The sequence below is a fragment of the Rutidosis leptorrhynchoides genome, unplaced genomic scaffold, assembly GCF_046630445.1.
Source record: "Rutidosis leptorrhynchoides isolate AG116_Rl617_1_P2 unplaced genomic scaffold, CSIRO_AGI_Rlap_v1 contig440, whole genome shotgun sequence".
Lineage (NCBI taxonomy): Eukaryota > Viridiplantae > Streptophyta > Magnoliopsida > Asterales > Asteraceae > Rutidosis > Rutidosis leptorrhynchoides.
The window spans coordinates 35360-49811 of NW_027266673.1; the positions used below are offsets into that span (position 1 = coordinate 35360).

General features: G+C 40.1%; 2 protein-coding genes across 2 annotated transcripts; both read left to right on the plus strand.

The window, feature by feature from the left end:
- The first annotated feature begins 409 nt into the window (after positions 1-409).
- On the plus strand, positions 410-1435 carry LOC139883731 (uncharacterized). The gene has a single exon (XM_071867867.1). It carries the CDS (start codon positions 410-412, stop codon positions 1433-1435), a length of 1026 nt encoding a protein of 341 aa, XP_071723968.1.
- A 701-nt stretch (positions 1436-2136) lies between these two features.
- Positions 2137-3620, plus strand: LOC139883732 (uncharacterized). Its single transcript, XM_071867868.1, has 2 exons — positions 2137-2994; positions 3078-3620. The coding sequence occupies exons 1-2, from the start codon at positions 2137-2139 to the stop codon at positions 3618-3620; spliced, it is 1401 nt and encodes a 466-aa protein (XP_071723969.1).
- Positions 3621-14452: the final 10832 nt, after the last annotated feature.

The window sequence follows — 14452 nt, forward strand, 5'->3', positions numbered from 1 at the left end:
AGTGCGTATATCTGAAAGAGGGTTGCGTGAAATCCTTGCCCGTTTTGGTAAGGCAACATTGTAAGTCCTAATTAGTTGTGATTAGGCTGTGTATGTAAGCGAAGAGTACACTTAGTGAAATAGGAAATAGGTTATAGACGAGCGAGTTGTAACCCGTGTACTGTCCTATTGTTGCAAGAATAGTGGAATGTCGTTTACCTCTGGGCTTGGCCCCGTAGAGTAGGGAAACAGAACTGCGTTAACAATTTCCTGTGTTATTTATATTTTCGTACTGTTTTGTTAAACTGTGTTAACTTTCTACTGTTAGCACAGTCGCACTAATCTGTCAAATTAGGTCGGAATACTCCTTTAAGTGGTATCAGATTGGGCTCAAGAAACTTCTTGAGAAAAGATCTTGCATATTCTGACCATGGATGACAGAATCGAAGAGGGTGGTTCAACCACTCGCCCTCCCTTGCTTGCGGACTCAAATTATGACTATTGGAAGAACCGTATGAAGTGGTACTTGAAGAGCCAGGATGAAGCTATCTGGCGTGCCACACAGAACCTGTGGACACCTCCCACTACCATTGTTAATGGTGTTATAACAGTGAAGAGCGAAAACCAGTGGAGCACAACAGAATCAGTCACCTGTGCAGCAAACAGTAAAACTGTGAGTATTATTCAGTGTGCTGTTCGTCCTAGTGTATTCAAGATCATCCAGAATCTTAAAACTGCAAAAGAATCATGGGATGCACTTCAGCTCACGTATGAAGGAACAAAATCAGTCAGAAACTCCAAGCTTCATCTCATCTCTACCAGGTTTGAATATCTTACCATGAATGATAATGAAACTATTGCTGATTTTGAAAAGAATCTTCGTTACATTGCTAATGAATCTATTGCTCTTGGCGAGGTAATTCCGGAGTCTAAACTTGTGAGAAAGGTGCTGATTTCTCTACCGGAAAAATTTAGCTCAAAAATTGATGCAATCAGTGAATCTACTGATTTTGAGAACCTACGATTTGATGATCTAATGGGAAAGCTCAGAACCCATGAGATGACACTGGCCATGAGGAGTAGAGACAAATTCAAATCCAAATCAGTTGCCTTCAAAACTGATGTGGAAGACGCACCTGTTAAGACAGACGAGCAACAGTTGATACATGTGCAGTTAGCACTCGTAACGAAGAATATGGGAAAGATGTACAGGAGGTTCAACATGACCAAACTCAATGATTACACTTCATCTAATCAGAAGGGTAATCGAAGCTTCCAGAAGAAGAATGAATCAGAGGGAGGTAATCAAAGGGTTACCAAGGGAGAGACCAGTAAGGGAAGGTACAGATTTGAGAAAGAGCAAATACAGTGCCATGAATGCCAAGGTTTTGGTCATATTGCTGCCAAATGTGCTAACACTCTTGAAAGACAGAAAAAATCTTTTATATCTACTTGAAGTGATGAGGAGTCATCAGAAGACAAGTCTGAATCAAGTAATGATGAAGGTGAGAATGATTTTCCTATGCTCCTGTAAACACCACCCAGAATACCATGTACACAGAATCCAACAGCACGGATAAGTCAGTAGAAGATTCAAGATCAGATGAAAGCTCAGATAATGATGATGACGGAGACATACACTCTGCCTTCAAAGAGTTACTCGAACAAATGGGAGAATCACTTCAAATCAATCACCTACTCTCCGATGAAGTTCAATAGCTGAAAGATGAGAGAAAAGATTTCGACAAGATTGATGGAAAGTATGAATCCAAGATTGAACAACTGAAATCTGAACTGTTAGAATCAGAGAAAAAGCTAGAGGAAGCCAACTGTGTAATTGACAAATTCAACAGAGGAAAAGAAAATCTAGATGAAATTCTAAACAGAGTGACTCCCAAGAACAATATTTTTGGAGTTGGCCATGGTTCTTCTAAAACAGGGGAAGAAAACAGTTCACGACACAAGAGCAGAGGAAGAAGAATTATCTGTCACTACTGCAACAAACCCGGGCATATACGCCCTAGGTGTTACGTCTTACAAGATGATATTCGACACCTCATTGCTTCAAAACCAATAAAGCATCCAAAGATGAAAGTAGACATCATACATCATTCGCAACGACGTATCTAGGTAAAGAAGAAAGATGTGAAAAACCTTATGTGCAGAGTCTCACCAAGAGAAACAGATGAATGGTATTTTGACAGTGGCTGCTCAAAGCACATGACTGGTGAGAAAAGAATGCTGAAGGACATTGTATACAAACGACAAGGAAATGTCATGTGTGGTAATGGAAATTCTAATGCTATTGTTGGAAAAGGAAGACTGCCATTGTTATCGGACTCTAAAATCAAGCACGCCCTCTTGGTAGAAGGACTGAAACACAATCTTATCAGCATAGCTCAAGTGTGCGATAAAGATTGTGAAGTCAACTTTACTAAACATGGATGCAAGGTGGTAAATAAAGAAGGAAAAATTATCATGACAGGATCAAGGAAAACAGACAATACGTATACACTGGATGGAGACATCAAGTGTCCAAAGACAAGCACAGAGAATTTGAAGATACGGCACAAGAAATTTGGACATATTGGAACCAAAAAACTTGCTAACCTATCAAAATCAGAATCTGAGAAAGGCCTTGGTGTGATCACTTATGATCCTGACAGAATGTGCGGAGATTGCAAAGTGGAGAAGAACACGCAAGTGAAACATCCGATTGTATCATACAACACCGCTAAAAGACCTCTGAAATTGCCACACATCGACTTGATGGGACCAATGCTAACACCAAGTCTCGAAGGTAATTCTTATACTTTCGTGAGTGATGATGATTTTTCCAGGTACTCTTGGGACGGCTTCTTTAAAGAAAACTTCAATGCTTCGACTGATATTATAAAACTGAGCTACAAACTGTGGAGAGAGGTCCTGACAACAGCATGTTACATGTTGGATGATAAAGAACCAAACCGGAAACGAGCCTCCAAAAGCAACAGGGAAGTATTTGTTGGTTATTCAGTAAATAGTAGAGCTTATAGTTTTTTCTTGAGAAATCACATATTATTACTGAATCACTAAATGGTGTGTTTGGTGACATACAGGCTAGAATGGGAGTTAAAGAGGATGGCGAACTTGTGTTTAATCAACCTCAATCTACTGAGAACACACCTGGTGTAGAAGCATTAGAAACTGAGGGTGTTGGCATGAATGAAAACGCACCTAGTGTGGAGGCATCTTATGTTAGCACAGATATCAGGAACGCCCAAGAAACCATGCCCGATGTCACAAACCAAAATTTGTATCTTTTCGTAAGGGATCAACGGAATTGTTCGACTACAGACATCGTGGGAAACATCACCAGAAACAACGTACATCTGGTTGCACAGGGTTATATCCAAGTTAAAGGAATTCATTTCGGAGAAACTGTTGCTCAACTTGAAACAATCAGCTTGTTGATAGCTGTGACTGCACATGGAGAAATCACACTGTGTCAAATGGATGACAAAAGTGCCTTTCATATTGGGTACTTAAATAAAGAAATCTATGTTGAGCAATCAATAGGATTTACTGAAACAACTCATCCTGACTCTATGCACAACCTAACAAAAGCACCCTATGGCCAGAAGCAAGACTCACAAGCGTAGTATGAACGGCTGACGGTGTACTTCTGTCAACCAGGCTATAGAAGGGGTGGATCTGATAAAGCTCTGTTTCTCAAATCCACAGGGGGAGAATTCACCATAGCCCGAATTTACGTTGCCAGTAAAAAGGAAGGGAAGCACTCCTTACATAGCATGGCCAGTAAGTTTGAAATACGCATGGTCGGTCAACTCAGCTACTGTCTGGGCGTCCAATACAGAGATGGTGCCTCGATCACATCAGGAGGATATCTATCTTTAGGAAGCAACTCAATTTCCTGTGCCCAGTTGCTCTGGAGAAAACATATGATGGAAGAATATGGTCTGAAGCATAGAGTGTTGACAGTGTACTGTGAAAACACCAGCACTATAAACATATCGAAGAATCCTGTACAGCACTTTAAATACAGGCTGATCCACTCTGTTCGAAAACATGTAGAAGAAAGGAAGTGGATTTGGAATACATCTCAACTGAAAAACAACCAAGAGTCTTGATGCAACCATGTTTGAGTGCCTGAAAAGAGCCCTTGGACTTTGCTCTATGACATGAAGTATGAGATAAGTGTTCTTTCCTTATATATACCATTTATTTTTATGCCTGTCCATTTATCAAAAAAAATAAAAAAAAAAAAGAAAAATACAAAAAGAGGTATAACGTGGTTCTGTAGGAAAGACGAAGACTAGGAACTAGGCTGCTTGGATCAAAAGTCTAAAAAGCTGGTGGCAGGGTTGGGCCTGGTACTTGTTAAGGCCCATCAGGCGTAAGGAAAAAGAAAAAAAAACAGACAGTGGGCCGTGCACTGTTCAGTCCATTCGTGCAATTGGTGAACAAAATTGGGCCTGAAAGATTGATTGGCCCAAGGGAAGTGTGTATGCTAATCCGCAAAACAGATGATCTTCCCACAAAAATTCAAACTTGCACCAAATAGGGAAGTTACAGAGTTATTACAAATCATATTCTCTGCAAAAACTTCCTCTTTGTCACTCGAGATACCAAAAGCAGCAACTCCTTCTCTCGAACTTCAAAAACCCTAGAAAGTTCAACAATTGTGTATAATGGCGAGAACCAGAGGAGAAAGACGAAGCGGAACTCGATGATCCTCAAGAATCACACCAAGAACAAAAGGACAATCAAGCTCTTCCCAGCCGATTGAACTTTCCTCAGAATCATCGCCATCGCCACCACGACGGACTTTCACTCGTTGGATGGCTGAAGACATCTCTCGGAACTACTCTGACAGTGATAATGATGAACACATAGAAGTACAAAACCCATAAACAACCTTAATCGTTCATCTACTCTTCCCTGTAAGTAACCCTAACTCTCCGGCTAGTAAAGTTAAGTCTATGGTTACCGGAATTGTTGAAATTGAAGAGTCAGACTCGGGGAAGTCGATGAGTCCTGAGAATGTGAACCGCCGTGTTGGTACTGAGGAAGAAGGCACATTTGTGCCCACTCCTGCAAAACATCCTGCTTTCACATAGGATGATGATGACATAAATGTTGCTGATAGCCCTGCTCACACAGAGGGTTTTGATGATACTGATGACATTGATGATGAAGATCCTCTGCCAACGGAGTTTGTGACAGAGGATGAGGTTGCGGATGGTCCTGCTAACACAGGGGACCAAGACAGTGCTGATACTGAGAATCCTTCAGTTGAGGGGGAGACTCCAGCCGAGGACATGCCTCAGGTTGAGGAGGAGTCTATTGAGGCTATGAATACAGCTGCTGAGGGGGAGTCACCAAACAACCCTCATTCTGTACAATTAGAAGAAGAAGACCAGGCAGCAATACCTGAGGAATAGACAATTGAGACTCCTGTTAACACAGGACGAAAGAAGAGTTTGAAAAGGAAACGAACGGTAAGAAAGTCAACAAAGGCAATGCCGGCCTCAACTTCTGGGGTCGAGGAAGAGGAAACAGAACAACCTGCTATGATGGGACCCTTTGTGAATGAAGCTTCCAGGGCCCATTGGCCATTTGTCTGCAGCAAAAAGATGGTTGCTGAAAAGGTCCTCGATAGTGTCCAAGCTGAGGAATTCAACCTAAGGGAACTTCTTATTGAATAACATTTATGGGACAGTGTTACAAGAAATTCTCAGTATGTAGAAAAGGTAGTCCGTGAGTTTTACTGCAACATGCCTAAAGACGTGGATCACTTAGGATCTCCAAACTACCAGAAGATCTATGTGAGAGGTAAATTCTACTCTCTTTCTCCTTTTCTCCTGGCTGATGTATTCAAATGCTGTAATCCAGAAGAAGTCTAACTGAGAACTATGACCAAATTGCCACTGAGTTGACTAGGGGACAAAAGCAAACCTTGTATGGAGGAGGGGCTGCTGTAAAGCCTGCCGAACTAACTGCTTTCTATTCGGCCCTGCATAAAGTGGCCGTGGCTAATTGGATACCTGGTAAGCATACAAACTCAGTGAGTCAGAAATTTAGGATGCTATTGTTCAAAATAGGCACTCGAATTAGCTTCAATCTTACTGAAACTGCCTATGAGAGGATAGTGTACTTTGCTGGTCAGTCGAAGAAGTTAGGAAACTATGTCTACCCAGCTGCTATCTTCACTCTTCTCGTCAATCAAGGGCTTGTTGTTGAAGAGAACGAAGAATTCACCCAGCCTGAGAATTTTAGGCTAATAGCCAGGTTGACTCATGGAGCTCGGGTTGTAGATATTACAGAAGATGATGAAGACGCTCCTGATGTGAATCCTGCACCTGGTGCCGAACCAGAACCATTCACTCCTGAAACCTTCATCCTGGCCGAGGACATGATCAAGTTCTTAAAAAGGCAGGAGTACAGGCTCCGGAAGCAAAGGGAGCTGTTGGAAGCTCGCGTGGCCCAACGCAACAACTAAGGGGGAGCTTTTCTGATTTATGGGCCATTCATGGGCTGACTACGAACAAAGTTGTTTCTACTTCTCTGAGGATACTGGATATTTTTCCTTGGTCTGTAATAACTCTTTTTCTACATTGCTCTTTCTATGCATATCTGCTCTGTTTGCTAGATTAATCTCACCCATTATCCGTGCTTCGCTACTTTGGCGATTTATTGACAAAAAGGAGGAGATATTGATATTGTCCTGCCCTGTGCCATGACACAACTGTCTGCTCAGGTGTATGTTCACACAGGACTACTCACACATATACATACACATGCCTAGTTTCCATTGCCTAGTTTCTATGTCTACTTTGTGACATATTGAAGTTGGTTACGGAAAGGTTTTGTCAAAAATGTCAAAGGGGGAGATTGTTGGTGCAAACTGCCTGTGAAGCGAAACCGTGTTACCGGATACTGTTTGCACAGTGTTGCAGCAGTTTGTGTAAGTTGGCTATTTTCGTCAAAACCACTATACAGAAGATTTGTTTCCTTCTTACAGTACCAGCCATGTTTGGAAACTAGTACAAATGAAGAATCCTTCTATGATTCCGTTTTGATCTGATTTGAGCATGATTCCGTTTAAATATAATCATGGATTCGATTCGATTTGATTTGAAATTTCCTATTATGAAGAGCAGACAATTTTTATCCGATTAGGAAAGGATTCTTGTGATCTCCCAGTTGACTACAGTAATTGATGGTTTCCTGAAATGCAAAGAAGATTTAAAAGAAAGAATATTCTACTACATCGAGAATTCGCTTGAAGATTGTTTTCCTTTCTAATGAAGATACGATTTCCATATTAAAGAAGAAGTTTTCCTCTTTACTGGCTTATCTCGAGCATATAAAAAGGAAAAGGCACAATGAGCAGAACCATCCTTTCACCTTCTTAATCAGAGTTAAGAAGTATACTTGTTCAACTAGAGAGAGTTGCAGACAGAGTGGAGTGTTAGGACCTCATACATCTGAAAGAGGGTTGCGAGAAGCCCTTGTCCGGTTGACAAGGCAACGAAGCGCGTATATCTGAAAGAGGGTTGCGTGAAGTCCTTGCCCGTTTTGGTAAGGCAACATTGTAAGTCCTAATTAGTTGTGATTAGGCTGTGTAGGTAAGCGAAGAGTACACTTAGTGAAATAGGAAGTAGGTTATAGACGAGCGAGTTATAACCCGTGTACTGTCCTATTGTTGCAAGAATAGTGGAATGCCGTTTACCTCTGGGCTTGGTCCCGCAGAGTAGGGAAACCGAACTGCGTTAACAATTTCCTGTGTTATTTATATTTTCGTACTGTTTTGTTAAACTATGTTAACTTTGTACTGTTAGCACAGTCGCACTAATCTGTCATATTAGGTCGGAATACTCCTTCACTTTCTAATTCAAAACAGAATATATACTTGATCTAAACATTGAAATTTGATTATTATTTATGCAGACTTAGAACTTCTATTACAAAAAACTAAGATCATAAAACTTGTATGTTGGCGATTTGATTACAGATTTGTAATCATTAGTGACTTCTGCACCGTCGCCAGAAGTGGCGCTGCAATTAGGTGTGGTGGTGTTATTACCATTAACGGGGAGATGCAATTAGATGGGGTAGATTAGTTAACGGTTGTATGGTGTTTGTATCGTGTTTGTATTGCCTGCGGTTGGAGGTTTAACGGTGATAAACAAAGGAAGGGGAGTTACGAAAAAGTCACGTGATTTTTAAGTGATTCAAGGAGTCGATGGATCCCTCATGTATATATTATATTTTTTGGTACGTAGTAATTTATTTCACCAATGGCAAACCACCTTAAACAAGTTTATACAAGTAAAAACTTATGTAAAAACGAGAGAGCTACTCTCGCCACTGATCTATCAATCTATTAAAGTTTATATTTGTGACATAAGCTGAGTAACAAAAGATCGACTCTCTTATGTCGCCAATCACCTTCCGAAAATTGACCGGTTTGTTGTTAAACACTCTAGCATTCCTCTCCTTCCAAATGTGATAAATTGTAGCACAGAAAACATGACGTCTTAGCACTGCTAATTGCATTTTCCCTTTATCTTCCTGCACCACCATTCAAGTTCCCAATGCAAAGGTTTCGGTTGCCCTTTTACACCATCAAAATACATTACTCCATTCCAAACCAAAGTTGAGAAAGGACATTCAAAAAGCAGATGGTTTCTTGTTTCAACCACAACAAGGACAAATATTGTCACCACACATCCCTCATTGAAAGATTTTGCCTTGACAGCTAACTGGTTTAATATAACCAGCCATGTAACAAAACTCTGACGAGAGCTAGGCCCTTTGCCCCATAGAAAGGAACGATATTGAGTACTTACCCGTTTTGCTGTAGGCAGAAGATATTGAGTACTTACCAGTTTTGCTAGCTTTCCAAGTTATTTGATCAGGCATGTCAGAAACTTGCGTTGCACGTGCCAATTCCCATGCATCTACAATCTTGTGACTGATTGGGACTGGTAATTGCCACTATCCACCTAAGTACAACTGATTCACCTTACAGTCTCTAGCAACATCAATATTTGTGAATCTAATGGTTGGAAATAGATCAGCTAAAGCTCCCACTAGCAGCCAAAGGTCAAACCAGAACGAAGCCTTACAATCCTGCCCAAGCTCAAAAAAAATTTCAGACTAGAACGGATATCTAAGAGATTCCCCCATGCTGCACTCAAGTCAAGCGGTTTTCTAAGGCCCAAAAAACTCAACCGACACAGCTTAGTTTCAGTAATCCACAAGGTCCAAAGTGACTCCTTTTTAGTAAGAACGGACCACACTTGTTTACTTATAACTGCTCTATTCCACACTTCTAAATCAATAACACACAAGCCTCCTTCCTTCTTCGGCCTACAAACCGTCTTCTAAGCCAGCAAGCTCTTTCGTGACTCCCCTAACCCAGTCCAGAGAAAGGAACGACACTTAGAGTCGATGACTTTAATGATACTTTTCGGAAGAATAAACGCTAAGCACCAGTATACTTGGAGATTGTGCAGCACCAAATTCACCAATACTAAACGTCCAACATACGATTTCTACTTAACGGCCTAACTCCCTAAACGGGAGTATATTGCCTCAATAAGCACCGAACAATGCTCTTTTTTCAACTTTTTAGAAATCAAAGGGATTCCTAAGTATCTCACCGACAACGTAGCCATCTGAAATCCACACTTCTGTAAGATTAACTCCCTCTTTTCCAAATGGCCACCATTAAAAAAGATATAGCTTTTTTCATCACTAACTTGCAGCCTCGAATACCCATAAAATCTATCCAATTGAGACTTCATCCATAACACCGAGTTTTCATCTCCCATACAAAAAAAGAAAAGATTATTTGCAAAGCATAGATGATTCAATCTCAAGGACTCACATCTTCTATGAAAACGGAAACATTCAGGCGTATTCGAGAACATGCAAGATAAAACTTCCATTACCAATACAAATAACAACGGCGATATTGGGTCTCCCTGCTACAAGCCTTTCTTCCTTGGAAAGTAGCCTTCCAAACCACCATTTATCGATAATGAATAATGTATAGATCTCACACATCCCATTATCCAAATGATAAATTTATGAGGAAAGAAAAATCCCAACAACAATTCTTCCCATAAGTCCTAATTAACAGAATCATAAGCCTTACGTATATCTATCTTAATAGCACAAAGTAAATCAGACAATACTTTGTGATAGTTATGTACTAGTTCATGGGCCACAAGGATATTGTCTGTAATCACTCTCCCAGCCACATATTCAGGTTGGAATGGGCTGATTAAAGAAGGTAAACCACTTGCAAGATGAGTAGTAATTACCTTGGAGATGATCTTGTATGCCACTATACAACATGCTATCAGACGGTAGTCCTTCAACCCCTAAGAAACAGTAGTCTTTGGTATAATTGTCAATGTGGTCACACAAAATTGCTGTATCAATTTTTCGATACGAAAAAAAGTCTGAACTGCTTCAATAACCTCTGGACCAACAAGCTGCCCGTAATGTTTGAAAAAAGCATAATTGAAGCTGTCTATGCCTGGAGCTTTGTCCTCACCTATACTCCATAAAGCTTTCTTTATTTCATCCCTCGACACCTCACAGACTAACCAACTACCATCATTATCCGACAATACATCACCACTTTCCATTAAAGACACATTAAATTGAATCCGACAATGTATCCTGCCCAAAAAGTGCTTGATAATACTGGACCATAGCAGTACTAATCGTTTCTTGATCAGTAATAATCCTTCCTGATGTATCCTGCAAGCACCGAATCCCATTACGAGCAGTCCGAATCTTCAAGGATCTGTGAAAGAAGCTCATATTGGCATCTCCCATATTCATCCATTCAGACCGTGATTTCTGCTTGTAAAACTGTTGTTCCTGCTTTAGTAACAAACAAAACTGACCTAGCAAAACCTTCTCTCTTCTAACAAACTGCCATTATTTAGATCAGACTGAAGTTGAGCATGAATATTTGTAACCTGTTCTCTGCAGCCATCCACTCTATCAGCTATCTCAGGAAAATTCACGCCTATTTAACGATTGTAGTACTCTTTTAACAGCCTTCAATTGAAGCCACAGTCGCCTCAATGAGTTCCCCTCCACCAACACCGACCACACATTCATTACCAGGCCATCATACGAAGGATGTAACCTCCACATGTTATAGTACCGAAACATCTTTTTCCTAGCCCTCTCAAAAGCTTTAAGTTCCACAATCAACGGAGAGTGGTCCGAGATACCACTATCTAAACAATTATAAAACACCACAGGAAAAGCATCCATTCCCTCAAGATTAACCACATTACGATCGATCCTACTCCAAATACGATCCCCAAAACCCTGATAATTTGTCCAAGTGTAAAACCTCCCCCGAGTCGACATCTCGATTAGGCTAGCTGATTATAGACATTTCCCAAACTCAACAGTTGTATTAAAATCCAGTCCCTGACCTCCTTGTCTCTCATCTTCACGTAATACCACATTAAAGTCCCCTTGGACAATCCAGGGCTTGACAAGATTAGACCCTAACCGAACTAAAGCCTCCCAAAGATGTCTTCGGTTCTCTACATCATTACACGCATACAAAATGGTTCAAAAGATAATAACCCCATCTATATTGAGTCTACAGTGTATCCACTGAGACCCCATATCTAATACCTGTAACTGAACCCAATCTGGATCATATAGAATCCAAATTCATCCTAACTCAGCCACAAAAGTATTATGCACCAAACACCAATTCTGAATCTTTTTATCATTCCATACTTTCTCAATATTAACACAACGAACATAAGTTCTAGAACACCACAAGCTAACAAGTTATTTGAAGCAATTAGTCGCCTTACCTCTAACTGCTTCTCGAGGACATTGAGTCCTCGAATATTTCATGTTTCAATCCTTATTACTTTCCCTTGGGGCCACCGCCCTTTTGAGGTCTTCATCCTTTCTTTTTACCACCTTCAATCACCTTAGCTGCCCTTACATTACCAGCAGATTCCACAAGTTTAGCAAATGACACCTGAAAAACTCCAGAGGCAAAGTACCTGTAGTTACTCCCTTCATCTTAGAGTTTCGAACAACCTGCCAGTTATCTTGAGAAGTCTCTACCACACTACTCTGTCTATCCATCCCACCAAGAACCATCCTCTCTGAATTAGAATGAATACCCAAACTAGTACCTGTCGGAGGAGTATTCACCAAAAGAGACTTCACATTCTCAGGCTGATTAGCTACAATCACCATACTCTCCACATTCCTTAGTGGAATAGTATTCGAAGATGATGCCCTTACAGACTCCTTTTGTCCATTACTACTTTCACTAACACCTTGTATAACACTAGCCACCTGAACTGCTACTTTAAAAGTTGCTTGAACTCCCTGTTGTATTTTATCTGGACAAGCCCTCGAAAGATGTCCTTATTTCCCACATGTAGTACATTGCTTAGGCATCCAGCCATACTCTACTGGTCGAATATACTGATTCTCATCTCATCAATCAAGGTCATAGTTTTCTAAAATCCAATGTGATATCCATCTCAACCAATAACCTAGCATAATTCAACCTAGTTTGGTTCAGAGTACATTGGTCCACCATCAATGGTTTCCTAAATACACTTCTAACCCTACTAAGCAATTTCGGAGCCCAAAAAATAAGAGGCAGCTTAGGTAAATTGACCCAAATAGGAGTTCGAGTGACTTCCTCAAGCTTGAATGTCTTCGATTAAAAGTAAGCGGCCCAATACCCAGAGCTTCCTGTTGAGCAGCCAATGATTCAAAGTTGAGTAAGAACACATTCTGATCAATTTGGTGAATAGAGACCAGCCCTGATTTCCCCCACCTATTCATATCAAAGCTCTGAAATCTCATGAACTTCGGGATATCACCATACACAGACCCAACCAACGCAAATTTCCACTTCTCAACCTCCGATTGGATCTCATCAGATCGGAACCGAACCACCTTCACTCCATCTACCACCGACGGCGGTACATAGCTCAACTTACTTCCCTCACAATGTAAACAATTTACCCCAAACAACGAAGCCCAAGTCGCCAGCTCCTTTACCGCGCTTCCCAGATCTTCACCCCCCCTTAGACGACGCCGCCGTCATACCTCAAAACCCCAGAAACAGATTAAATTTGCAATCCACACACTCAGCTACCAATACAGAAAGCTACGAACCCACCGTGAAAGATCTCCTCCAATATAGCAAGACGACGAGGAGCAAAAACCCCTAAATCGCCATGAGAGGCATTTTTTCGCAGGCACATACACTTTTACTGGCTTGTGTGTTTTCTTTTGTTCTAGAATTGAGTTATCCCTCCTCATATATTATATACAATTCGTACATAATAGTATAATGTCCCATCCATACTCTGTTACAAACAACCTCTAGATAAAGAAGGGAAGCATAAAATGTAATCACTAGGAAAAGGCAATATCTTGAATTCTCATTTCGTAGTTTATGATTTATTTTATTTAATCAAGCATGCTAGTAAAATAGTTCCAGAAAAATATCCAAAATTAATATCGGGTACGTACTTTAAGGAATCCATTACCCATTACACTACGATTAACAAGATCACAATATTGACAAAAACTTTATGAAGGGTTAATGAGAATCCATATCATATATATCCAGACATAAAGCATAAAATGTACGTATTGTAAAGTTCTTTTGAAACCTTCAATCACTAAACAGATAAATGAAGTTTCTAGTGAAGGCCTATTAGTAATTCGCAACACAGCTTGGCAGAATTTAAGTCTATATATCTACCTCTTGTCTGAATAAAATATTCCATGCTGATGTGATTCTCATCATCAGATAAACAATAAACGTTCATTCGCTCCACGAAAAGGTGAGATGTTGAAATATAATTCTTATCATGACCATATGAATTCTCCCATCTGAGATGCTGAAAGAATTGAATCATAACCATATAGTATATATAAAATCACGTCACATACCAGTTTTTTGTACCAAAAGGAGTACAGTTACAGTATTTTATAAAGATCGATTGTAGAATAATTTTTTTTTAAGAAAAATGACAAATCTCGATACGCTAAGGTTCCGGGCCGTTTTGAGGGATATGGGAGAGTATGTCGTATTATGCATGCGACCTTCTCCTTATAATTGCAAATTCGTAATCTCCAGACAAAAAAAAAAAAATTTAACCGATTGCGCCAAATCTTACCCTCAAAGTATAATAAATAAGTAAATTCTTTATTACTACGACGAATGTAGAATAAACAAATTATATCTCAAACCTTTTATAAAGATCGATTGGCTGCTCCAAGTTGCACGGAGGGGACCGCACAGAATCTAATATTTGTAAGCATAAGAATGAGACATAAAGCCTTCAGAGGCATATTAATGGAAAGTGAATATTTACTTTGGAGTGCAAGTGACATGGATATATAATATTACTAGAAAAGGTGGATATTA

Excerpts from the sequence above, each read along its gene's own strand:
- LOC139883732 (XM_071867868.1), top strand. The coding sequence starts at position 2,137 with ATGTGCAGAGTCTCACCAAGAGAAACAGATGAATGGTATTTTGACAGT. Across the intron at positions 2,995-3,077 it reads AAGTATTTGTTGGTTATTCA|GCTAGAATGGGAGTTAAAGA; the intron begins GTAAATAGTAGA and ends GGTGACATACAG.
- LOC139883731 (XM_071867867.1), top strand. The coding sequence starts at position 410 with ATGGATGACAGAATCGAAGAGGGTGGTTCAACCACTCGCCCTCCCTTG.